Source organism: Puma concolor, chromosome D1, assembly GCF_028749965.1.
Source record: "Puma concolor isolate L17-30 chromosome D1, mPumCon1.1.hap2, whole genome shotgun sequence".
NCBI classification, from domain to species: domain Eukaryota; kingdom Metazoa; phylum Chordata; class Mammalia; order Carnivora; family Felidae; genus Puma; species Puma concolor.
The window spans coordinates 104,636,969-104,664,211 of NC_141676.1; the positions used below are offsets into that span (position 1 = coordinate 104,636,969).

Here is a 27,243-nt window from a genome sequence, read left to right on the forward strand (position 1 = left end):
TACAAAAAAGAACATGACCTTACATGGAAAGGAGGTCTTTGCATGTGTGACGTAAGTGAGGACGAAGCTGAGGGTGGGCCCTAAATCCACTGAGACAGTAAACCACTCAGAGACACCTCCAGGAAGGAAGGCCATGTGAAGACAGAGGCAGAGGTGCCGAACAAGCCAGAGAATACACGAACCACCGGGAGCTGGAAGAGGCCAGAAAAAATTCTCCCCTAGAGTCTTCAGAGAGAATGAGTCCCTACCGCCATCTTGGTTTCAGGCTTCTGGTTTCCATAACTGTGGGAGGATAAACTTCTGTTGGCTTAAGCCACCAAGTTGCAGTAATGTCTCATGCCAGCCTCAGGAATCTAATGCAAGGTGTCCTGCCCCTTAAGAGACTCTGTCCAGGGGCACCTGGGTGGCTCAGTCAGCTTAGCGTCTGACTCTCGATTTCAGCTCAGGTCATGATCTCAACGTTTCATGGGTTTGAGCCCCGCATCAGACTCTGCACTGTACTGACTGTGGGGAGCCTGCTTGGGATCCTCTTTCTCTCTCTCCCTCTCTGGCCCCTCCCCCCACATGGTCTCTCTCAAAATAAACAAACTTAAAAAAACAAAAGCCTCTGTATAACAACGGCACAGACGACTCCTGTTCACACAGGATTTCTGGACCTCAGTCACCTGGCCACCCCAAACGGCAAGGGAAATACAGTCTTTATACCAGGGGAAGGAGAGAAAACCTATGGCCACAGAAAGCACAGTTCACTGAGTTGTTTGACATCACACAGGATGGACTGTTGTCATTGATTTTAGCCATAAACCTATACAGATAGACATAAGACTATGCAGCTCTGAGTTCACAGAGCTGACAGTAAGAACGGCAGAGATCCGGAATTTTGAAACAGATGCAAATGACAGGATGGGATTTTCCACTGTTTCTCTTTGGGGATGAGTATGTTCTCTGAGTGGGAAGAGGAGGGTAAACAGCTATTTGGTGACGGCTAGATTATGGCAGAAAGTGCTTCCTCTTCCCTGAAAATCAATCTGTCTGTCCTCTGGACAGAACTGGGCCATGTTTTCCAGTCTCCCTTGAGCTGGGTGTGGCCACATGATTGCGTGCAATCCAGTGGGGTGAGAGCAGGAAAGATCCATATACGTACACGTTTCTGGGAAAAGGCTTTTCAAAAGCCAGCAAGCCCTCTTCAAACTCTCTCTCCTCTCCTACTGGATAGATGAGTAAGATGACAAGGCCTCCAGGGAAAACAGAGCCACAAGATGTAGAAAACTCAGTGGAAAACTCAAGACTGGAGATAAACACTGGGGAGTCATTAGCACATTCCAAAAGCGATGGAAGTAGATAGACCAGGTAAGGGGCTCGAGGAAGCCTTCAGAGATAGCCGAATAGGATATGCTCAGTTCCAGCAGGGCAAGAGGAAGGAGCTAGCCAATGAGACTGAGAAACAGCAGCTGGTGGGGCAGAGGAAAACCCAGGAGAGTGTTTCCAAAAGAAGCCCGTTGCGTAGAAAGCTGAGAGAGTGGGGCACCTGGGTGGCGCAGTCGGTTAAGCGTCCAACTTCAGCCAGGTCACGATCTCGCGGTCCGTGAGTTCGAGCCCCGCGTCGGGCTCTGGGCTGATGGCTCAGAGCCTGGAGCCTGTTTCCGATCCTGTGTCTCCCTCTCTCTCTGCCCCTCCCCCGTTCATGCTCTGTCTCTCTCTGTCCCAAAAATAAATAAACGTTGAAAAAAAAATTAAAAAAAAAAAAAGAAAGCTGAGAGAGCAAGTAGGATAAAGACAGACAAGGAGTCATTGTATTTCGTAAGACAGCCACTGATGAGCTTAAGAAGACAATGTCCATGGAGTAACAGAGAAAAACTCAGATCAAAAACTGTAAGAAAAATGAAGAAGAGGGTGTCTGTATACAGCTCTGTCTAGAATGTTGCTGTTTGAAGGACGGGGTTTGGATGGCGACCAAAGGGGAAGGGCTTGTTAAACTGGGAGATGCTTGTAAACTGATGGGAATAATCTGGTTGAGAAGGAGAAATGGGTGCAGCAGAGAGAAGGGGAAAGAGGGTGCAGACTTGGACAGACTGACAGGATGAGACCCAGAGCCCAAGGGGAGGAGTTGACCTTCGATAGGACTCTTCCCCTCTCTGGGTCTGTCTTTGCTGGGCTTCTCCGTGGCAGGGATTAAAGATGGTCCCAGTCTCCTGAAGGCAGGCAGGCAGAAACCTGGGCTAATGTTATGTTACTCTTGGTGCTTATTTTCTTTTGTCGTCTTTGAGACTTCCAAGAAATCTAATTTAAATATTCCAGCCTGGTCTCGGCTGTGCTGGTTGTGCTGTGGGGAATTAAGGGAAAGGTCAAGTGCTGCTGCTTGGGATAGAGTGTTAAGGAGGAATGCTAATTGGCAAGAGATTTCTGAGAATAAGGTGAATATTAATCAGGCCAACCAGTGAAGTCCAACCCCCTCCCCCCCCCAAACACACACACTCTCTACCCACTCCCGCCGTTCTGTGACTCCCTCCCTTCCCAAATAGGGATTTATTAGGGAAAATCCTTACCTTGATCAGACTAACCTTCATGCATGCATTTCCCTGTGGTCACCACCTAGTGTCACTAGAAGCTCACTTAAGCCAAAACCACAGCTAGGTGGAGGGAGAAACGCCTAGTGAAAATGCTGCTTTTCAAAGAAGTGCTAAGCTGTGATGTGGAGCCAGATGTGTCCTTTGCTCTGAGGGTTTTTACAGTTGTAAAGTCATAGAGTCAGAAATGTACTGCTGGGAAAGGTCTTACAAAACATTTAGTTGCATCCGTTTGATCGCCAGAGGTGCCAAGAGACAGCTTCCTGCTGTCACCTCTCAGGCCCTCGGTGACCCAGATCTGGGCACTCAGCTCTGGTGCAATCCTTCCCTGGCCCGCCTGCTTCTCCCAGTAGCAAAGCCTTGGAGGAGCTGGTTTCCGATGGAGACTGACCTTCCCTCAGTGTAAGATGAGATTCCATGGATGCCGGGGGTTTGGACTGAGGGCAGCTTCCAATCCAGCCTCTAGGGGATGGGAGGAGTAGGAATGGGCGTGACCAATTGGTCAGTGGGGGGGAAAGGTAGGAGAAAAAGGGTCAGGATTGAAAAATGGACTCAGGAGAACTTCTGGAAAGTGCACTTGAACTTCCTCCTAAGTAGTTAAAACATTCTTTCTCTGATGTGAGTCTGGGCCACATTCTCCCTTTATCCAGCCCAACTTGGTATAGCAGGGGGCCCGAAGACCCAAAGCCCCTTAGGACACCCCTTCCCAGCCCCTTTCCAAACCCTCTGAAGCGTCACAAGTGCCTGCAGCCAGTACCCACTAGGGGGCGACAGAGTCCCAGCAATGCCAGGAGAGGCTGCCTCTGCTCCAGGCGCCCTGGCTCCTGAGTCCTGGCTATGGGGGCTCCTGCCCTGGAAAAGACTATCTAGGCCAACAGCTCCCTCCCATGCCAGCCCTGAGTCAGCCCCCACCTCCAGTTATAACTTTCATTTTTATAGCACCATGGTTTTTAGAAAGCTCATTCACGTGGCTTCTTCCAGCTGACGACTGTCCTGAGGGTAGCAGGGGCACACATTACTGTACCCCACTTTACAGGTGACAAAATGGACCTTAGAGCCGTGATGAATTGCAGTCAAGGTCAAACAGTGAATGGCTGAGCTGGCCTCAGACCCAGGGCCTCTTGACGCCGAACCCCATGTTCTTTCTGCCAGACCCCCACTGCCCTCTTCCTTAGAGGGGGGTCCAGCACAGCAGCCACCTTGCTATTTCAAGACAAAGTCGAACCTGGGTGCTCAATTCCACGGGTCCATATGCTGCACCCTGATGGGGCCCATCTGGTCTTCAGAACACTGCCATGCCCCAAGGCCAGGGCTCGGATCTGCCTCATGGGACTGGAGGGCACGCAGAGCCACGGGCTGTGCTAGCCAGCTCGGCCCCGGGCACGGCTGTCCCCGGAACAAGAGAACAGGCAGACGTTACCCCATGGAAGCCCACCGCTGGTCTGTGCCCCCCCCAGAATTGCCTCGTGTGAGTCTTGGAGGGAGCGGGGGGGGGGGGGTGTGTGTGGCTTAGGTCTGCCCCTGGGAGAGGCTGCTAAGAATGAAAGAAAGGCTCTAGTGCCCATGTTTCCAACAAATTCTGGGCAAGCAGGTGAATGAGGCAGAAAAGGCTGGGAGACAGCAGTTTTGATTCAAAGGGCCTTCCGCGTGGCAAGCAGGGGAAGCCAGGAGAACATCACCTAAAAGGGAAATGTCAGACCCGAGGAGGGGGCTAGGAGTTGGGGGGGGGGCATCTGGACAGGCAGCATGCTGGAGGGGTAAGAGCAAGTCTGCTGGAATGACAAATCTTGGCTTCAAGCCCCACCTTCACCACCCACAGCGGTAGTCACAGCCTCAGTTTACCCATTTGCTCAATGCAGCCAGGGCTCAGCGCCTCGTGGGAGTTGTGAAAGCCCGAGGGAAGCTCCTGAGAGGCCCATAAATGGAAGATCCCTCTGCAGGGAGAGCTGGGCTGTCATGTGTCCTGGTCCCTATACAGGAGTCAGAACCAGAGAAGGAGCCCCCTCCCTTGGGCCTGGGAGTGCGTCTGGACAAAGACAGCTGTTCTCGCTGTCGTCTGGCCCCCGGGGACGCCGTGAGGGTGGCAGATTTGGGGGCTCCGTGCCAGGCTGCGTCTCTGCACCCCGCCTTCCCGAGGGGACGCAGGGCAACAGGGTGCAGCCAGCCGGCATACAGTCGGGAGCGGCCAAAAGCAGCGGCTTTGCTATTAATGTAGTCAGTAAATAAATAAAGGAGGGCTTAAGCTTAGTGTAGAGCCATCAGTTTAGAACTACAGGGTAATTAGCACTGCAGGGGGCGGCAGGGCGGCAGAGTCAGGTTTAAATGAGTGAGTTCACTTTCACGGAGGCACCCCCGGAGAGCAGAGAACACAGCCCAGAGAGGAGCCCGCCCTCCCTCCAGCCCGCAGCGGGCAGGGGCTGGGAGTGCAGATAGCGGGGCTGGACCCAGCACCACGGCAAGAAAGAGCCGGGGGATGCCCACCCCCCACCCCATCTTGGCCAGGGAACAGGTGTCTCCGTGCACACACACCCAGCGATGCCCAGGCAGCTCTCTGCCTGTGAGGTGCCACTGTCCTGTGCCGGGGACATGCACACGGCACACGGCAAACAGTTCAGGCGTCTCCACGAACAGGCATGGGCGGCTGTGAGAGGAAGCAGGAGCGTCTCTGCTGAAATGTCTATGCGGCCCATGGCAGGCGGGCACGTACATGGAGGTGCCCGCGTGGGCACACGCTGTGCACGTACTTGTCCGGTTTCACCGGACCCTGGCAGCTGCAACCTCAGCCCCAGATGCTAATTGCCTCTCTCCTCCCTTCCTTCTTTAATCAGTTTCTCCAAACGGATGCCTACCACGTGCCAGCCAGTGTCGGGCTCCAGGAATATGAAGACATACACACACAACACACAATTCCGACCTGCAAGGAACTTAACATTGGGTTCACGGTGACAGTAAATCAAGTGGGTGATTATAGGGGTACCTGGGTGGCTCAATTAAGCCTCTGACTCTCGGTTTCAGCTTAGGTCACGATGTCACAGTACGTGAGTTCGAGCCCAGCACTCTGTGCTGACAACACGGAGCCTGTTTGGGATTCTCTCTCTCGCCCTCTTTCTGTCCCTCCCCTGCTCGCTCGCTCTCAAAATAACACTAAAAAAAAAAAAAAAAAAAAAGCAAGCAGGTGATTCAAGTGTGCTATGACAAATGGTCCCATAGAGTGGGACCAGGGAAGGCTTCCTGAATTGGTAGGGTTTCAGCAGAGACGTTGACAATGAGACAATGAGAGAGCCAGACTGAAGGGAGGGGGACGTGTGGCAGTACAGTTCCCGAAGAGGAAACAGCATGTGCAAAGGCCCAGAGAGGAACGCAGCTTAGTGTCTTCCAGGAACCACCTGTGGTCCAGGCGTCTGGAGCAGAGAGTAGAGGGCAACCGCAGAACGTGGGGGTCATCCCGAGACAGGGCTGGGGTGGTGAGCACAGGGGCTCACTGAGGGTCTGTTAAGCCTTGTTAAGGAGTCTGAATTCCACCCTAAGAGTCCCCACCAGGGACTTTAATCACAGGAGTGACAGGATGCTCTCTGCATTTTTGGAAAATCCCTCCGGGCTGCCACACATCAGCACGGAGGAAGGAGCAGAGGGAGGCAGAGCACCTGGGGTCCGTCCTCCTCTGCCCTCTCCCCTTCCTGGTGGGCGGAGCCAGGGGCTCCCCAGGCAGCCGGGTGGGGAGAGCTGGACACAGACGGCTTCGCACTTGGCCTGCCATCTGCCTCTTCTCACCCGCCACAACGTGCCTGAGTCTTCAGCAAGCCTCCCCGGCTCTGGGCCTCCGCTCTCCCACCTTTGAGGCGGGGGAGAACAGCCCCTCAGAGCTGCAAAGACAGCTGTTAAAGGCGGCGATGATGTGACCCAAGTGCCGACCCGAACAGGAGCGGCCTCAGCCGGGCAGGGACGCTGCCTGTGCGTCGGGGGCTCCCACCTCGTGGACTTGGAAACACATTCGGGAGGGACGCAGCCCCTCCCTCGGCTGCCTGGCCCCTCTCCTGACCCCAGCAGAGCGTCCCCGTGGCCAGCGCCGTCCTGGAGGAGGCGGCCCGCTGCTGCAGGCCAGGGCAGAGGGCAGCGGGGCCAGGCTGGCAGGGGCGGGAGGGTGGGGACTGAGTCAAGCCCCAGAGCGTTCTCAGGCTGGCCGGGCCAGGGCCCCTTTCTCTCCATGAGATCATATCTGGGTCAAAGAGCATGTAAAGCAGGCAGACCCCAGCGGCCACACAAAGCCCATTCAGCCCAGCCCTATTCACTTACCTCCTCTCCCCCAGAGCCCACACCACAGCGACCCCAGCGCAGCGCCTAAGCCCCAGCTTTGATGTCCAAGAACAGAAAACGGCATTAAATGTTGTTTTAAAGAGGGAGTGCTCGCTGCCCTCCCATCTGTCAAGAGAAAGCTGAGGCCCGAGGGGGAGGGACGTGGGGGAGGGGCGGGAGGCCTGGGGGACCTCAGAGAGGGGACCCAGAGAAGAAAGGGACGCACGCGGAGGAACAGGGTCGGGGGAGGGGGGCGGCCCACAGACACTCAAAATCAAACCAAATATATTTTTGGCCAAGGGCTGTTTTCCAAGATGAGCAATGTGGGGAGAGGAAGAAGAATTTGGGACAGAGAGACAAAAAGCCAGGAGAAACCTCAAAAAAAAAAATAAATAATGTGAGAAGGTTAGAGGAGTATAGAGAGACGATGGGAGAGAATGACGGAAGGGCAGAGCAGAGAAACAAGGAGAGAAGCAGAGAGCCAAGTGGTAAAGGGGCGCAGCTTGCCCTGCGGGGTCCCTTCCTCCTCCGGGGTCATCGGGTCGTCCCAGGTAAGTGTGCTTCCAGGTGGTTCTCTGCTGGCAACCGGGTAACGCAGCCCTTGGGCCTCGCAGAGTTGAAAGGCGCCCCTCCCAGTCCAGGCCCAGAGCAGGCAGGTGGGGCAAAGAGCCAAGCCTTCCGGGCAGGGTGCAGTGTGCGGAGGGGGTCAGGTGGCCCCTGAGGCTTGGCTCTAGTTTCATACCCCATGTGGGGACTCTGTGTCCCCCCAGTAGGAACAGATTATTTTGGATGGAGCCAGACAGGTAGGACCGCCTCCAGCAGAGGTACTGAACCAGGGCACCTAGGATTTGGTGAGGCTGATCTAACCACTCTAGACAACCGGGGCAATGCTGCCATCCCCAGGCAGAGGAAGGAAGAAAAACCCGGAGGAGAAACCTGGGCCCGAGGATAGGGAGAGGACCCAAGAGGCAGTTGTCCCCATGGGAGTTTTGTGCGAATGCCTTATTCTGTCAGTGGGGATGTTGGGTCCGCACCCCAGCTCCCACCTGCTCCCCTGTTCCCATCTCCTTTCTCCATGCCGCATGGCTGCCACACACCCAGGAAACTTAAACTGTGTGGAAGCTCCTTGAGAAATGACAGGGAGAAGTTGACAACATCTCTAACGAAGACCAGACAGGAGGGGGCCCTGCCTGTGGAGTCCTGGGAAAAAGCAAACCTTGATTCGGCATCAGGAGATCCGGATGCGGGTTCCAGCTTGGCTCCTCAGCAGCTGCGTGATCCTGAGCCGGTTAACACAAGCAAGAGGGTTCCGGCTCTGTGGCTCACTGGGATGTCTGCTCCTCGAGGACAGGGGTTCCGTCCTGTCCCCACTGAATTCCCAGAGCTCACAGCAGTAACTGATCTGAGCTACTGCGTGAACGTCTATGGTGTTGACTCCAGACATTGTTCCCAGGATCAAACGATAGTGTATTTAATGCTATCTTTAAAAGAAAAAGTGTTAGAAAAATACATTGCAAAGTGGGCATGTGCCTTGGAAAATATGGCATAAAAGGCCGCAGAACTACACCAGAACTTTCTCTTCCCCCATCCCCAGCCAGAAATCTCAGTTCCTCCAGTGTTACCCACCCCAGAAACGTCAGAAAAAACAAAGCAGCTTTCTTCTTTTTTTTTTTTTTTAAAAAAAGGGGACACTTCAAGCCAGAGACAACTGAATTAACTTTATTCTCTTCTAACTGCAGATTCAAGGTATACAACTGAACATTGCTATTTTTCTTATGAGACTTATAAATAAAAATACAAAAAATGTTCACTACAAAAAAATCTACTGTTAGTAGGATGTAAAAAATATTCTCTTTGCTATAGAAGGCACAAACTTCACTTAGTGACACATGGAGAGAGAAAAAAAACCTGCAGCAGTAAATTCATTTTTTTTCTTTTTTTTTTTTTTCCTTTTTAAATCTTGTCAGAAACACTGAAATTACAAAGAAACGCATCAATCTACACGGAACGAAGGCAGATGCGGAAAGCTGCGACCAGGACCGCACTGACATTGGGTGACATGGGGACTAGACCACAGAGGGACTGGCAAGCAGGGCTGGGGCTGGGCAGGGGCAAGGGGGGGGGTGGGGGAAGGGGGAGGGGGAGGGAGGGCGGGGAGAGAGAGATTTGTACAAAAAAAAAAAAAAAGTAACCGGTAAAATTGAAGAAACAAAATTGGGCAGCCTCCTAAAATTAGGCTAAGAGGAGGTGCTGAGGTAGACATGAACTAGAACGTCAATTAATTAAAAACACGAATTCTGTAATACAGAGCGATAGGACTGGCACTTGTGCTGTCACCACAGAAGACAAGCCACAAAAACAAACAAGTAACAAAACGAAACATAATACCCAAACCAAAAGGCTTAGTTTTGCTTGGTCCAGCAGGGCAGCGGGGGCCCCCAGTGCTATAATTTACATACATATATATATATATTTATCTTTATATATATGGGTTGGATGTCATGGTGCACCACCACGGCTTTGTAACCTCACAAAGATCATGCATAACACTACGTGAACAAATTCTATGACACACACCAGGAGGCTGGTACCCTGTCTGCAAAGTGGGCCATCAAGGACCCAGGAAGGCAGGGCCGGCAGCCGACAGGCCTGCGAGGCCCGCACCCCTCTCTCCCCACCCTCTTCCCCTGACCCAACCTCCCTGGTCTCTCTTGCACCCTCTCCCGGCTGGCTCTGCCTTCTCCTCCACCCGTGAGCACCACGGAGCAGGGTCAGTCTGGCTTTCTTCCCTCCTACTGAAACGTCCAAGGAAGTGCTGCCATGAAGCTCCAGGAAGGAGGAAATCAGATGGAAGAGGGAAAAAGATAGGACAGAGGCCCAGGAAAAATGAACAGAGTCTGATCTTTCTCTGCTTTTCTAACACGTGGTGCCCCAGCTTTCACTCTTACTGGACTTGCAGGGGACTCTCCACAAATCTCGTCCTGCCCGCCACCCTCACTGGACAGTCCAAAGGCTGCCCCATCACTGCTCACCCCTGCAGCCGGCCGTACCAACAGCATCCAGAAGGGTACCATACACTTGTGAAAAATTGCAGCAAATATTGTGTTTTTTTTCTACACATGGAGAAACGTTCAGGCACAAAGACTAAACAAGCCCGCATTGCATCCCTGGATTGTACTGAATCACTGGGGCCCCCAGCCTCCCTACCCACCCCTGCACCCCAGATCTACCTTCCCCATATCCGTGGCCTCCTCCAAAGCAGCCCAAAGCAGCAATGATATTTACTATTTTATATCTCTCTCTTGCTATATATATATATATCTATATATTTGTCTATCCTATATACACATAGGATTTTAATGCTTTGAATGAGTGAAGGAGTGAATAGGGAAAGAGCACATGATGGGTAAATGTCACCAAAAGCATTAAGGGACACGCCTGTAGGAGCTGAACACTAGAAAGGGACCATTAAGCAGCTCGGACTTTCCCGGCTGGAGAAGTTTCGCTAATGCTGGGTAAGGCAGTAGCAGGGAGGGTCGTCAGCGGTAACACAGCTAAAGGCAGCAGGTGGCCAAGGGGCCAGATGGCAGAATGGAGAGGGAAGTGACACTCAGCTCTCACCTGGGGAGACAGCACCCTCTGCCCTCCTAGTCTCCCCAGCCCCCTTTATTCAGACACATCTGAAGACTCCAGATAATTTTCGACCTTCGCCTTGGCCCTTAGGCCTGGCGAAGAAGGCCTTGGCAAAGTCAGAATTACTTCATCTTTGTGAGTAGGAACCTAGCAAAGAGGCATGTTGGACTCTACCCGGGTGTCGAGACTTCGTCGGGGAGGAGGGGAGAGCAAAGCCAACACGGGCGTCTCCCATTCAGTATCCTTCAGAAACCACCCATCCTGACCCCCTGTCCTCATTTCCCTGCTAGGGTCCCTCAGGGACGGTGGGGGGCAGACAGGTGCTCACTTAGTACCATCCGATGCTGCAACACCAGATTACAACAATACTGCGTGACTGAACACACAACCACACACAAAAAGCACACGCGCGCGCACACGCACACACAGAGGGGTATTTTGGTGGTGGCGGTGGTGGATTTTTTTTTTTTTTTTGTCTTTTTTCTTTCCTATTCACATTACAAAAGGAAAAAAGGGCAAGGTCCTGTAGAACTGACGAAGGAACTAACAAACATTACAAAAATATTACAATTTGTAAATATTAGCTCAACCCTCTCAGCTTTTATGAACAGGGCAGGAGACCCAGGCTGCGTGGGAAGGGTGGGGGCGAGTGAGAGGTGTCAGCTACGTCTATGGAATAGTTTCTTTTTTTTTTTTTTCCTTCCCCACCGAAGTTGCAAGAGATCTTGCTGTTAAAATATTGTTTTCGGGGGTTTACAGACCCCCTTCTTCCCAGGCTGGGGGAGGAAGCATAGTGCATAAACATTTCTTACAGACCGCCCCTCCCCCAGATGATTTGCCTCTTTTCACATTATCAACACGACAACTGCTCTAGTCACATAGTTCAACTTTTTTTGTCCTTTCCAAAGCACTAAGTCATTATTACAACTGCAAAAGAGCATCCTCCCTACCTGACCATCCCCGACCAACAGTCTAGTGACACGGTCCCCCCAAGTTCCGATCCCCCCCACACACAATTTTTAAGGCCTTCAAATTTGGTGGGCAGGATTGCAGGGGAGGGCAGGAGGGACGGGGCCGAGGGACAGGGGGGTGGTCACAGCAGCACCCATCCCTCCGACCTCCCTAGAGCCCTCACAACCCTTCTCCCCAAAACCACTTCCCCAAAACCACTTTTAAAACCCTAAGATAAAAACGCAGCCACAACTTTCTCAGAGAGAGAAAGGAAAGGAAAAAAAAGAAAACAAACAAACAAACACAACTCTTACAAATAAAGCATGAGATGAAACGGAGGGCCCATCCCAAAGCGAACCAAATATTGCAAACGTGCTTTCCAAAATTCGGGGGGGGGGAGGTTGGGGGGAAGGAGGGAAACAGAGCAGCAGAAAGGGAGGCAGCAAGGGAACAAAAGAACTGGAGGAACATAAGAGGTAGCTTTTAGAAAAACAACACCCCCACCCTAACGCAACAAAACAGAGGCCGGCTCATCCCCACGCCAGCCCTGCAAAAGAGACCCATTTTGGCAATGATAACGCACACAGAGGCGGGGCCACACGGTTGCAGGGATCTGAATAATACAGGCCCCCAGGCCCAAAGGACCCAGCAAATTCTAAGAAAGGTAGGATCTTCTCCAGAGTGTTTTAGGCTGAACCCTTGCTGGGTACAGAGGACTCTGGGAGGCCCTGGGCAGAGCCAACGGTGACTCCAGAGTGCCCCTGACACACCCTCCCTTTCGCCCACCTTCTGCTGACCCCGGCTCTCACATCCTGATCCTGAGTACTCCACTCCTTCCGTCCAGCTCTGTCCAGCTGGGATGGCGAAGGGCCGTGGCCAGCTGAAGTCTACTAAACCAACTATTAATTTATACAAGAAACAGAAAAGAACGTCCTCCCCATTCCTCCAACCCCCAACCAAAAAAGAGATACAGGGGTTAAAAAAGCTCATGAGGTCACAAAAAACTGAGGTAATTCAAGTACAATGTGCTAACAGGGGAACAGGGGACACAGAAAAGAAGCAAAACATTTACATAAGGGCCAAAGCGCTTTCTACTCCTCTTCCTCCTCTCCTTCCTCCTCCCTGGGAACTTGCGGGGGGGGGGGGGGGGGGGGGTTGCCCTGAGAGCCAGGAACTCTGTGCTGCTCTCTGGACCAGGGCTGGGGTCCCCACCCCCAACCAGCTAGCCCAAGCCCTGGGCAGGGCGTCCCCTTCTCCAGGTGTAGGACACATCTGGGCACATCCTTCCCTCGGACAATGAGCCCTTTCACGGACACCTTCTCCTAGGGCCTGAAATAGGGGTGGTAGGGATTGGTGTTGGTTTGCTTGGTGGGACAGTATAGGGTTAGTTATGTTTTCCCATTTTGGAAGCGAAAGCAGCTCAGCAGGAACCTCGCTCATGACAGGGCTTGACTAGGGTGGGGTACTCCATTTATTTTGTGTTCTCAGAAAGCGGAGGGTGGGGTGAGGGGGCTGTGGAGTCCAATGCAGCTTCCCAGCTAGGGAGCTAAGCCAGGAGGGAAGGCGCTGCCTGATGCATGAGGGGCTGGGCACCCCTGCACTTGGGAGGGGCCTCTTGGAGGCAGGGAGCAAGGAGGTGGGGGACGGGCAAGAGCCATGAGGCTGCTGAACACCTTGAGGGGACACCCGAAGCGGCAGAGCTGGGGGGTGGGGGGCAACAAATGAACTGAGTGGTGGGAGGGAAGGAGAGCCCCTCCCACTCTACTCTGCCCCCAGAGCTGCCATGTGACCATCGACTAGTGACTGTGACCCAACCCAGCCCCACCACCTGCGGGCCCCCTCCCTCTGAGGGCGACAGGCAAAGATTGTTTGGCTCTGACCACAGCACCCCTCACCCCCTCCCTAGCCTCCACTTCTGGATGCAAAAGGAGGGTCTGGGTGGAGGGAAGAGAAAAATATACCACCAAGTGAGCTAAACAAACCATGCTCACCCCAACCCAAGAAAATGAAGCCAACCTCCAGCCAGGGAGGAGGGACAGAGGCCGCCAGAGAGGGGTGGTGGCAGGGCATCCAGGTCACTTGGAGCCCCAGAGAGAGTCCGAGGCCAGACAGCTATCAGGTTTCCTTTTTCTTCTCTCTCTTTCTTTTTTTCTTTTTTTCTATTTCCTTTTTTTTTTTTTTTTTTGTCTTTTTCTTTCTTTTTTTTTCCACAGTCCTTCCTCGACTTCATCCTGCCCTAACTCTTCTCTCCCGGCTGCCCGCTCCCCCGCCACTGCCGCCGTCTTGCCTCACACGTAGCACAGGTAGAGGTAAGTCTTCTCTATCCTCCAGTCGGGCGGGATCTCCTCGGGCTTGTGGCCCTTCATGTGCTTCTGCATGGAGGAGAGGCTGGGGCAGTATTCCGTGCAGATGGTGCACTGGTAGGGGGAGGCGCCGTTGTGCGTGCGCAGGTGCTTAATCATGGCCGAGTAGTCCCGGGAGCGCTGGTGGCACAGCTTACACTCAAAGGGCTTCTCACCTGTGGGGGGAGGGCAGGAGAGAGCCAGGACACAGGGAGAGGGCCGTGAGGGTCTCGCCAGGGCTGCTCTGGGCCCTCGCTCCACCCCCAGGCTCTCTGGAGACTTGGGCCCCTCTAGTTTAGCACCTCCCACTAGAACTTTCCGCGATGACAGATGCACCATCCAATACGGTAGCCACTGGCCACAAAGAGCTACTGAGCACCTGAAGCACGGAGGCACCATCCAGTATGGTTGCCCCTGGCCACACGGAACTACTCAGCACCTGAAGCGTGGATACACCATCCAATATGGTAGCCATTGGCCACAGAGAGCTACTGAGCACCTGAAGCGTGGCTAGTGCCTCTGGAACTACATGCTCAGTGGCTCAGAGGGACTCCATGGTTCCTCATTTCAGCAGCCACACGTAGCAAGGGGCTGCCCTGTTGCCAAGCACACCCTTAGCCCTGCCTCATTCTATGTAACCCTCCCAAAGGCCCAGAATCTTACCTTCCGAAGAAAGGATATGGGGGTCTAGAGAAGGGACAGTGAGGCCCTGAAAGTCCTTCGGGATATTCCTTCTAGGGGAACACGGGGATAGAGTCGTTTTGAGGCTACAGCTGGTAGGGAGGAGGGGGATGAAAATGAGGGAATCCTTTCCTTCAAATGTGTTCCATTTGGGATGCCTACTCCTCTAAGGCTACAAGCAGGTGCCCTGGACCCTGCCTTCCCAGGGGGGCTAGAGAGCAGTGAGGGACAGAGAGCCTGGGAGTGTCCTGTCACACCCTAGCTGCTGCCCAGCTTCCTCCCAGTTAAGAGTCCCCTGGAGCTGAGCAGAGGGTGTGAGGGAACCTTGTTTCGATACAGTAATTAACTGGCCGGCCATCTCGCTATCAATACTCCTCTGTGCAGAGGCCCCAGCAAATAATGAAGTAATGAACAGCCAAAGTGATCTAACTATCGACCTGCTATTTACAATAGTCACCACCAATGCATTTAATGATCGGCTTGCCAGGTCACATCCCCAGCAGGGGGCTAAGGAAGCCCCAGGGCTCTGGAAAATACCGGGAGGGACTCTAGCTGTCAGCAGCAAGCACCCCACCCGAGGCTTTCCTTATGGCCCAGGCTGGAGGCAAGAACACACAGCTATGACACCACACATCCTCTCCTTGTTGCCTCCTTTATCCCCCCACCTCCCATGGAAGCATACTCTCCCCTCGGCCAGCACAACCTGTCCTCAGTCACCCCTCAGTCACCTCTCCCCACCGTCTTCTGGTCAAGACGGCTGCTTCCCCTGATCAGAGGAGGCTTCAAGTTTACCAGATTCCACTAGCTTCCACTACGCCTCATATCCTCATGGGAGGTCCTTCTGAATACCCACCGTCCCCCCAACCTGCAATGTGCTGCTGGGAAGCAGTTAACAACTGGCTCTCCAAAAAGGCCCGATTCTGTAGCAGTTGCCCATGGCCATGTTGGGACTACTCTGACACCGGCTGCTTTTAAGCAACTGAGGTGATGTCACTGCACTTGGGAAGAGATGGGCAAGATGGGCTTTCACGGGCCACTGCAGGCCAGCTCCAGCCTTCCACTGCCCCCGAATCTGGCAATTCTGGACACCATGGCCATGTCTACTCATTCTGTCCTCAGACCCCACCCTCTGATCACATTTCTCTTGCATAAAAAGGAATGTGAAAGCCCTGTGAAATGCTACAATGTTATACATGAAGAGGGGTTAGTAAATACACCTGCCCCTCTGATCTCTGAGAACTCAACCCAACAGTGTCTCAGCTCTCATCCTAACCAGACTCAGTGCCCACCCCCCAGTTCTTACTCTAACCCCCAGTAACAAGAAACCATCCCAGCTTCTACTTTTCAGTAAGCAGGCCAACTTGACCCCAAATCAGGACGCACAAACTGCAAGCCATTGGCATAGCTGCCTGGAAGGCCAGTCTGGGCCCCTGGAAAGCGTGCCATGATCAATTAGCAATGTCTGCCTCGGCCTTGACCCCGGGCGGTGGCACCTGGGCCATCGTGCTAACCTTCACCAGAGTCACGTTCCAGTCTTGGGGTAAGTCTTGGACCATCCTCGCCCGGGCTGCCCTGGAGAGCCACCTGCCCCTTACCCCTCACCCAGGTCCCTGCCCCAGCTCAGGTGCCCTCACCGGTCTTCAGTACCTGTATGCACCCTATAGTGCGTCTCCAGCTGGTGCTTGAGGCTGAACTTCTTGCCACAGCCATTGCACTCATAGGGTTTCTCGCCCGTGTGGATGCGTTTGTGGCTCTTGAGCGTGCTCTCGTCCCGGAAGCAGCTGCCACAGAACTCACACTCGTAGGGATGGTCGCCTGTGGGGACAAGGGGCTGGATCAAGGCCTTGCCTCTCCCCCTCTTTAGGAGACCACAAGCCACATTCAGTACGCCAGGAAGAGGAGACTGACTGCATTCACCCCCATTCTCCAAAGACCATGGAAAGACCCGGGCCCCCCCCCCCAGCTCCCAATGTGAACAGTGTGTTCACACAGGTCCGTACTTTACTGTGGCCCCTCGGTTGCCCATGGGTCAAGGGCCAGTCTCAGGAAGAGAGAGCCCATTTGGTTCAGGGATGAACAGCAATCCCCAGAAAGCAGGCCCCCACAAAGGGAAAGCAGACCTGCGGGCTTTGAAACCTTGTCCCCCAGCTCCTCAGGCTCCCTTCTCTTCCTTTCCTGTAGGTCAGGGGCAAAAGCCATGTTAGCCTGACTGACTCCCCCCTCCTCAAAAAAACCCCTCCAATCTGAGAAACAACTAGATCACACTGCCCACCCCCCACCCCGTCCAAATGCTTTCTGCTCTCTCCCTCCTCCTTAGTTTCAACAGCTATGCTCTCTGCTTGATTTCCTCTTTTCTGCCCAGCAAACTCCTAGTCATCCTTCAAAGCCCGGCTCACACATCACCATGGTGTGGAAGATTCCCTGTAGCCACCCCCCGCCCTCCAGGCAAATTGAGTCACTCTCTTTCTTCTGTCCCAAAAGAGAAGAAATGTCTAGCATTTTGTTATTTTAGCAAGAAACACAGGATTCTCACTGTACAGAGGAGAAGAACGAGAGGCTGAGAGATAGATGGTCTCTAAGGTCAAACAGCTTGTAAGCAGCTGAGTCGGGATTCAGATCTCGTTCCCAGACTGTGGACACGCGATACTCATCAGACCGCTAAGTGACACGCTGTACCGTGTGTCTCCTGTCATGCCCTCGGTGCCTCTAGAGTGGAAGCCCCTCCAGGGTAAGAAGGGGGTCTCATGCATCCCCGTTGCCTCGGTACGTAGCACTGGGACGCCCAGAGCAGGCGCTCGGGAACCGGGGGGGGTAGATGAAGTTGTTACGGGCTCCCTCCACCCAGCGGGGAGAGCTGTCGTCCATGGCCTGGAATCAGTGCCCAATCAGCCTCCCTTCCTGCGCTCCCCACTCCTCAGTCCTCCGGAGGGTGAGAAGCCGGGGTGTGGGGATCCACCATCACTTTCTTTGAACCACCCAACGCGGGGGCTTCGGGGGCTGAAAGGTGAGGACTTCAGCTACTTATTTATTACAGGAGTGAAGGCACAGACAATAAAGATAGATTGATCACCCCAGACTTTGTTCATGAATATTTAAATATCGCTGATTCGTCTTGTCACTGTAATTACAATTTCTCTGGGCTGCATCTCCAACAACCACAGTTTATGGTAAAGAATGGCCCACTGTATTTCACTTGTCCCTCTGCAGATGCGCGAGCCTGCCAACCGTGTAATGTCCTCTGCATTTCATACATTTTCTTCAGCTGCTGAAGGTTTAAGTCATCCACAATGACCTACGTTTTTTCATTATCCCCATGTCAAACCGCACTCGTGCCTGGGCATAAATTGTCCTCCTCGTTATAGACTCGCATGCCTGTGCCTTCACTTCCTCTTTAAAATGATATTTTACTCTCTTGTCTCTCTCCTCCTCAGGCCGCCAACCCAACCTCCCCCCTCTCCAACGCAGGCCCCTGTGCCCACATAAATTCTCATCTCTTCTGATGGTTCTGAAGGGTTTTTAGGGCTCTGTGGGGGGTGGATGCTGGGGTCTGCTCACCGCAGGCTCTCTCCCCACAAGAAGTCACGGAGGAGTAGGGTGGGAGCGCTCCCACGAGGCGTCGGACAGGAGAAGGCGCAATAGCAGAGCCGTCCCTCGACACGAATTCCTCCCGACCTACGGGGCCCAGCCCTGGCTCAGACGTACGTGCAGATCCGGGGCCGGACTGAATCCTGGGGTTCTCGGCACCTGCCTGCCCTCTGGCTGCCAGGCTTGTGCAGACCACCCGGGCCCTGACCGCCAGCCCCACCAAACCCAAAGGGAGCGGAGGTCCGTGCACATGCTGGTCCTAATTAGCTGCGTGTCTGTGGGGCTGAGGGTCAGTCTGTGCGGGCCTGTGCCCGTGTGCCCCTCTCCCCGTGCAGACGCCTGCACACACAGCCACCCCCCACCGTTTGACATCCGACTTCCCCTCCTTGCCGAATTGGCAACGATAACGACTTTAATCAAGGATTCAGTATCCTCATTAAGATATAAATAAATAAATAAAGCAAGGGCCACGTGAGACTTCAGCGAGAGCCCGGTAATTAAAACGTACATCGGCAGCCACCCGGCCGGGGGAGGCGGGGGGCGGAGAGCCACCGCCTGTGCCCTTCCCCTCCAGAGGGGGGCCCTGAGAGTTCAAAAAACAAAGGGTTAAGGCAGAGAGGTTTGTTTGATCAGATTTTTATGAATTTAATTATGAAGTGGATCACATGTTAAATGAGTTTGAATAGGAAATCTCCAGAGTCAGCCCAGGGAAAGGAGTAAAGAGGAACTCGGAGGGGAAAAAAAAAAAAAAAAAAAAGACACACGCACACACATGCACTTTGAAGCATGGCAAGCACCTGGCCTAAAACCCTCACCCTGAGACTTAATGGTGTCACTGTGGCCAAAATGTACACAAAACTGGCTGCAGAACTCAAAATCCAATTTGTGGCACGTTGATTAACTCTGTACCCTCTTTAATGAGCTTGACATTAAGTGCAGGACAAACGAGACTAATTAGAGCCCCTCTGGCCTGCCCAGTGCATCTGTGACCCCAGCGGCCTGTCCTCACCTGGTGGTTTTCCTGGCACCGGCCCCGCCCCATCCCAGCGCCTCCTCTGGCCCCTCCCTTTAGCACAGCTGAGAGTTTATTATATGATGAGGCGTGTGAATCAGGGATCCATCAATGCCAAGAGCGCGGCTGGACTAACCTACAAAACACAGCTGCCGATGCTAAACACCCGGCCCCAGCAGCAACGGGGCCAAGAACAACGGAATATTAATGAGGCATTGTGCGTGGGGGTGTGCTCGGCCTGTATACATACGGCTTGTGTGCACAGGGCCTCGCCGGGGTGAAAATCGATGGGTGTGTATATGTGTGCGTGGGTAGCACACGTGCTCTATTTCCTAGATCAAGCAAGTTCCTTCTCCCAAACTATGTCTGGAATAGCCCCTCCCCACAGATCTGTGCATGACTGACACAGGGGCAGGTGCTACTCTCACGTCTGCACTCCCAGAAGGGAAGAGCAGGGCACATCCTGGGGGGACTTCACAGGGCTGGGACCATTCAAGTCCCATGAAGCCCACACTGGTTCGACCCGGCAGCATGCTTCAAAGTGGTTGAAAGGTAACTGGCCACCTTGTTCATTAAGGTTGAACTTGGGGACCCAGTGGGGGAGGTGTGGACAGGCTGGTGCCTATACCACAGGGGATGCTTATACAGTCACTAGAGAAAATCCTCATTGATATTCCCTCCTCCTGAGCCCTTCTTGTTGGGAACCTACCTTATGGGACCTCTCCTTGTCCTATGCCAGCGAGCCTGAATAGTTCTAAGCAAATCTAGTGATGCGAAGGCAACATGCTCCCCTGATGTGAATGGCATCAAAAAGCATGAGCGGGGTTGGTGGGGGGGGGGGGGGGGAACTCCTTGATGAAGATGCACACCACTGGCAGGACAGGCCTGCTCGGTCCAGGATAAGTAAAGCCCCTTCCTCATTCCGCAAAGCCCGCCACCCACGAGAGGCCTGGCCTGTGTACTCAATCCCAGAGCTGTGACAAGACCCAAGAATGAGGAGAGAGAGGGTCCTACCATTTCCTGTCTTGAGGCACACAACTTTTTCTACCCCCTCCAACAGACATGAGCAAACACTCCATTATACACCCCGATATGGAGTGTGCCTCTCTGTCTCCCGGGTCCACCCTGTCCCCAGCCCACCCTGTCCCCCACTCCCACTCCAAACCCAGGACAGAGCACGCACAAGCAGAGACACATGCAGACTCAGAGAAGGACACTCCTTTCTCCATGTACAGTCAGTAAAGACCCAATTTTGTCACAGAGAAAGGAATGAATTTAAGTCACCCGTTACCTTGCTAGGGGATCGATATGCCCCTCGGCCCTCAGGGTCCATCTAGAGGGTGGGGCACAGGGCCCAGCCCCCTGACTCACAACCACCTTCCTCTCCCATCCTCTGGCTCATTGTTCATAAACCCTCATCATCTCCCCTAAGCAAGGTTAAGGGCTAAGGATAGAAAATTTGCTTCTGTTATTGTAGAGCCAGCAGGACCACTTCTGCAACATTCCCTTAGGAGCCCAAGGGGGACTTCAGGAGCGAATGGTAGTGGGGTGGAGGCTGTGGCAGATGGTTGAGACCAAACAGGTAGTTTTTTTTCCCGAAATAGGTTTTGGGTCCACCTGCCTCAGAGTCTTTTGAGAATATATATCAAGGACGCGGAGTCTCGGATCCCACCCACATCCGCTAAGTGAAAGTTTCCGAAGGTGGGACCCAAGAGCCTGCATCTCTAACGAGCACCTGCTGTGTGGAACACACAGAGACTGGGACCCACAGACCCCCAGGGTGGGATGGGGAGAACCACGAACACGTACCTGCACCGCGGAAGCGCCCACACGCCCACCTCGAACCAAGAAGGGCGGAGGGCCGACTCGACCTCACATCTCCACTCCACGTTTTTGGAGGTAAATCCAGACACGGGTTCCCAGAGAGCCTGACCATCCACCCGCCACCTGCACGGGCCTACCTGTGTGCGAGCGCAGGTGACGTTTGAGGGCGGTGTGGCTGGGGAAGGTGCGGTTGCACTCGCTGCAGGTGTAGCTGCGCACGCCCGCGTGGACCTCCATGTGCTGCTGGAGCGCGCTCTGAGCCTGGAAACGCTTCCCGCACAGCAGACAGAAGACAGCCATGTCTGTGCCTGTGGGAAAGAGGAGCGGGGAGAGCCTCAGGGGGGCGGAGCGCAAGGCCATTCTTTACTCGTCCAGGTCCAGACGAAAGAGCAAGAGCCAGGGCCAGGACCAGTGCCTCCAATCCCTCAAGCTCAGGGGCAAACCCAAAGGCACACCCAGCGTTGATGGAGCACCCATTGTGCCACTGCAATGGTGGACAACATCAACTTACCGCTCACCCTCACGGAACCTAAAGAGAGAGGAGAAAGAGAGGATCGGATGCGTTGCAACAATAAATGTGCATCAGCGGCCGCGTGTAGTGCTGTGTCAAAGGCAGGGTACTGGGAAGTCAGGGTGGCCTCTGTGAGGAATCACGGTAACGAAGACGGTATGCACCCAAGCCATTGCTCGAACATAAGTGCTTTAAAATCCCATCTCTACCACCTCACCTTTCAGATAAGGCAAATGAGGCACATAGACAGACTGAGCAACTTGTCCAAAGCTCCCCCAGAGTTCAGAAGCTGCAGACACGCCGTTCGAACGCCGGCTGCCTGGGTCTCAATCCTCTCCGGAGGCTAGCCACAGACTCTATTCTTTTCTTTTAATTTTTTTTTAATGTTTATTTATTTTTGAGAAAGAGATAGAAACAGAGTGTGAGCAGGGGAGAGTCAGAGAAATAGGTAGACACAGAATCTGAAGCAGGCTCCAGGCTCTGAGCTGTCAGTACAGAGCCCAATGTGGGGCTGGAACCCACGAACCGCGAGATCACAACCTGAGCTGAAGCTGAGCTTAACTGACTGAGCCACCCAGGCACCCCAACAGACCCTATTCTTTTAACCAGCTCTCTTTTCCTTTCACTTAAGAGTCCATTCATTCAACAAATATTATTCTAGTACCTTCTATAAGGGGCACTCTCTTTTGGGCACTGGGGATATAACCATGGAAAACTGGACAAAGTCTCTGCTGCCGTTGTAGATGTCACCCCGCACCCGGGAGAGAGCATCCCTGAACACTCTGGAAAGAAACGTAGTTGATCGGAGGATCAGAGAGAAGAACAACACAGCTGGAGAGACGGGGAGACAGTGGAGGGGAAGGCCAAACCAGCAGGCAGGGCCAGGTCATGTGGGGTCTCGAAAACCACGTGAAGATGTTTAGGCTGCGTCCCAAGACCAATGGGCAATTGTCAAAGGGCTTTAAGCTAATGAGTGCCATGAGATTTCCATTTCACTCTGTCTGGTCATTCCCTGCACTCATCAGAAGCACAGGTGAATTATGGTACCCTACACAAACAGGCTGCCATTTTCTATTATCAGCCCGCGTTCTGATCAACCTGTTCTGGAACCACAGCCATTCTGGGTACAGCAGCCCATGAGGAAGCATCTACACCCACCATCTGAGTCCTAACTGGTGGCTCATTGCCCGCCATTTTGGATCCTGTTTCCCTCAGCGTGTCAGCTCCCCTGGGAAACTCATCTCTCCCCTCTTGGTGGCATCTGGGTGATATAACCTGTGCTCAGCCCTGCATCGCCCTGCCCTGTGTGAAGGATGCAAGTAAGTGGGAAGGGTAGACAGGCCTAGCATCTGTCAACCCAGCCCAGAGGGGTAGGAAGGGCAGAGCTCTGCCTATTCTGTGTGGAATCAAGGAGCTTCACATAGGTAGTGGGGTGAAGAGAAGGACAGCATGAGGACCTTGCTGCCTCCTGGGTCGCCCAATGGAGACAGCAAAGCGGTGGTCCACTCTCGCTGCCTCAGTCCCATTCGTGGCTGGGTTTAAGATGAACTAGTGGGAAGGCCAGACCTTCCCCTCCCTTCACAGCCACCCCTGCAGATGCTCAGAGGCCTGGGCAGCTGGAGCCATGCTCCATCCTGCCAGCAGTCGCTGCCTGCATCCAGGTCCAGGGAAGGCCAGGCACAAAGCAGGAACGCGGTTTCGCTCCTGGCCTCAGGGCGCACAAGGGAAAGGAAGAATACAGGTGTTGTGCCGCTGCTTACCAGTGCCGCCATCTCATTGAAAACTTGCAACCAACCCCACTAGGCAGGCATCCTCCTCCCTCTTTTTTACGAATGTAAAAACAGAGCGGTTAAATAACCTGCCTAAGGTCACACAGTCCGAAGAGGCAGAGCTGGGATTTGAAAATGCCCAAGGTCTGTCTGACTTTAGAAAGCACAGGGCCAGGCCCCTATCTTCTTCTGGGTGTGCAATCTGTCCAGGCCTCTCCTGGAAGGGGCACAGTGATGATGCCAGCACACCAGCACTAACCCAGCTTGGTCCAGGGGCCCCAGGGCCTGCAGGGCCCACTCTGGCAACAGCGAGACCGCCGTGGCCAGCGGGAGGGGACCGCAAGCGGAGTCACAAGGTACAGCCCTCTGAAGCCTCCCAACCTCCGAGGGCCAGCAAGAACCCCAGGAGGTGCCGGGGTGCTCGGCTCCACCTGCCTGAGGGGGTGGTCTGTGGGACAGTGAGCGGCCGGTGTCCGTCCAGCAGGTGAACACGCCCATGGGGGCAGTCCATCTGCAATGTGTGCAGTGAGACAGCTGCCCTGGCTGATTCATCCCAAGGGCCCCAAGCACCGGCCCCGATTAAGCCAGATGTCAAACAGCTGCCTTAAACTGGTCAGCTGGGGCAGGCCTCCTGGGCCAGTTAAGCCCTTCAGCGGCCCACAGTGCTCCTTCAGCATCCCCTGAAATCCCCGGCTGTGGAAGGTGCCTGGGTCAGAGGGACCGTGACAGTCCCAGTAGGATACCCCAAGCCTAAAAAGCCAAGCCCAGAGGAGTTCCAAGGGCTGGTACACCCAGCAGGACTGACTGGGGATACCGCAGCTCTCTGCCCTCTTGGTCTTCCGCAGGCTCCTCAAAGCTGCCCCCACTAGGCCATCCATACTTCTCAGGATGGCCTGGACCCTCTTCGTGTCCGGCCGGCACACTCCATGAACGTCACTAAGTGTAGGCACTGTGCTAAGTGACCAGGGGGATGCTGAGTTCAAGCACACAAATAGGGACCCAGACTAGTTCCCAGGCAGGTCGATGACCCACCAGGGGACAAGACAGGGTGACCCCATGAAAACTTTGGCTTTGAGAAATCAAGAGCATTAAGCAGCCAAGGAGCCGGAGGAGGGGTCCAGGGGCCGGGATAAGCAAGGAAACACCTCAAGAAAATCTCGGAGCAGGCAGACACAGGACAGACGCTGAGGACGGACACAAGCAGGGGACATTAGTGGAGGGTCAGACCACCGGGGCCACATCGCCAGGTGGGACAGATCACACTTCATGCTACAGGCTATGCGATGCCAGGAAAGCACGGGGGTGCTGGCATGACCCAACCTGCATGCGAGGACAACGCCCCCAGGGTCACGTGGGGACCAAGAGCAGCAGCAAGTGATCGGAAGCAGGCAGAGAGCGGATGGCTTTTTTGACAGCACTGGAGGTGGGTGGGGACGAGACTCGGGTACGGGCTATGAGGACTGGAGGAGGGGGAGAGAACTGAGGTCCGGGCTGGAGGTGGGAAGCATGGTATACCTACAGTCCCGGATGGTCAGCTCTGTGCCAGGTTTCAAGTTACATAATCACCACGCGGGAAGGAAAGGCTGCAATGTCCCTGCAAAGGTCCCACTCCCCTTCCTGGGACATCTCACGAGTCTCAGGGGTCTCCTTGGCCACTGACACACCGGCCTCGGTGCCGAGATGAAGAGAAGGGGCCTCAGAGGCCCCGTATCCACTCTCCCCTTCCTTCTGTTTGGAGACCAACAGCTGAGGAGATGGAAAAATGTTTAAAAAGCAAAAAGGAAAAGGTGGCGGGGGGAGAAGTGGAAGAGACACAAGAGAAGCCAGTGGTGCATGCAAGCTAAAAATCTAGAGACTAGATTTGAGTTATTAAACAATTTGCTGTAGTTTCTGCCTAGCTGATTGTTCGCATGTATGATGAGTCAAGGCAGATTCTATTACACTGGGAGATTAAGCAAATAAATGCTAGCTTTTGGAAACACATTAAAACGTGGGACTATGGAAATAAAATTATCTAGAAAATTGTATTAGCAAATTCATTAGCTGCAGTGAGGTGTGCAGCCGGGCAAGAGGGCCGGGCAGTGTTAAAACACTCGGCTCCTTTCAACGCCTGAGCTCCAGACATACTCGGTGCTCTTTCTGACGCTACAGAGAGACTTCGTGCCCGAGACCACACTGGGGAGACAGGAGGAGGCTCCACTGTTGGCAGAAAATCTTCAGTAATCATACTGAAGGAAGACAAAAGCAGCACAGAGGTCTTGGTCTGTCACTCGCTTGCTCTGTGATCCTGAGCATGTCACTGAACTTCTCTGGACCGGGCTGAGCTCATCCTTTGCCACACCGCCTGTAGTTGCTGAGATGGTGACGAACGAGATACTCGTGAGAGTTGCAGAACGATAAAGTGGTAGCCAGAGCCACTACCGGCCTGGACGACGCCCCTGTCTGACTTAGAAAGTCATGCCCCTTCCTCTGGGCAGACACAGACGGTCACCTTGGGTGCACAGCTCTCACAAGCAAAGAGGCTGGATTCTAGCCTCCACGTCCCCCCCTTAGCCTGGGCATCCTCCTGCAGCAAGTGAGCTGCTTAGGGATCACCACAGCCCCATACAACATACGAGCCTACATTGTTCCGTCGACTCAGGGCGGCTGCTTCTAGGAGTGCACTCTAGAGAAGGCATCCTGGATGAGTTACACCATTTAGGACTCAGGGCCAAGAACATCTTCTTCCTCTAAGCCTTCATGACTACAGCACATAAAAGCCTCTGATGCATTTATTTTTGACACTCAGTTCGGCCTAAGAGATTGTAAACCCTCTAAAGCAGGAGCTGTTCGCTTCATCTCTGTGTTCCCCAACACAGAGCGCAGGGCCCAGCACAGAGCAGGCACTCACTAACTGCATGGTGCATAAAAGAGTAAGTAAGGAGCTGGGAGACAAACCGCAAAGGGCAGAGGGGGCGGGGGGTAGGGGCAGTCCCAGTGCAGACAGCCAGATCCGAGAGCTGAAGCAAGCTCAGACCAAATGAAGCCATTCCTGAGCACTTCCAGGGAGACTCTCCTTGGCAATTAGTGATACTGAGTGACCCACAGCCATCTGATCTTGTTGGGGCCTCTCGTGTCTGTCTGGTGGGCTGGACAGGACTCCCCAGTTCTCACTGTGTGTCTGAGCTCTGTTGCTCAGAAGCAAAGACTGAGACCACCAGTGCAGTGAAAGAGACCTCCGTTCTGGCCCAGAGGCACCGCCTTCCTGGCTTTGTGACCCTGGGCCAAGCAGCCGCTGCCCTTGGCCTCATTTCTTCCTCTAGGAAACGGCATTCCTAACTCACCTGCCTTTTCCAACACCAATGTCCCAGGGCTGTGATGAGGCAAATGACAAATCTTTCTGAGTATGTAAATTCTACAAAATGTATTGTTTCCTATCAATCTGTAAATTTTGATGTAAATCGGATACATAAATTAGCCTTGGTCCAAGGAAATAATTTATCAGGTCAAAGAACAGTACCTCCTCTGCTCTTCTGAAGACTGACTGGAGCTCAGTCTTGGGCTGTGTTCCAAGGATGTCTGCCTGAAACGGCTTATAACTGGAGATAAGAGGAGGGTATGGAACGAAATAACCTCCTGAATGAAAAGCATGGTTCCGGGTAATGTGGGCAGAGCCCGTGCAAACATCTGGGCTTCCTTTTGCCTCACTTCTGTCTCTGGAGATGGTGACCCACACCTCAGCCATCCTCCACCCCCAAGGGTAGCACAGCCCGTGTGGGCTGCAGGGCACGTACGACTCACAGACTCTCAATTTAAAACCAGTTTAATTATAGCCAAAAAATGGGAGAAAGCCAAGGCCAGGGTGGAACAGGAGGCAGGAGGGGTGACATAGACCCAGGATATTTATTTCACCCAGGTGATGACTGGGTCTGAAATTATGAGCCACAAAAACCCTCATGTTTACACCTGTGCCATTTACATACCAATTAGCTCTTTAATAGAAAGGAAGGAACAGGATCAGAGGGGTACACAGCTGGAGGAGATGTTCAGGTGCGACACCTTCTTGGAACAAGGCTCTTATTATCTCCAGCATAAG

The 27,243-nt window shown here is 53.7% G+C and overlaps 1 protein-coding gene across 6 annotated transcripts in view; it reads right to left on the bottom strand.

Moving 5' to 3' along the window:
- Window positions 1–8,558: 8,558 nt before the first annotated feature.
- ZBTB16 (zinc finger and BTB domain containing 16) overlaps window positions 8,559–27,243 on the bottom strand; it is a 194,560-nt gene continuing 175,875 nt past the window's right edge. For all 6 annotated transcript variants that reach the window (XM_086679072.1, XM_086679067.1, XM_086679069.1 and 3 more), the window contains 3 exons: window positions 21,026–21,196; window positions 16,115–16,282; window positions 8,559–13,962 (listed from right to left, as the gene is read on the bottom strand). In XM_086679072.1, coding sequence (XP_086535198.1) covers window positions 13,733–13,962; window positions 16,115–16,282; window positions 21,026–21,196 — 569 coding nt within the window. In that variant the 3' untranslated portion in view covers window positions 8,559–13,732. The remainder of the gene's footprint in view (window positions 13,963–16,114; window positions 16,283–21,025; window positions 21,197–27,243) is intronic.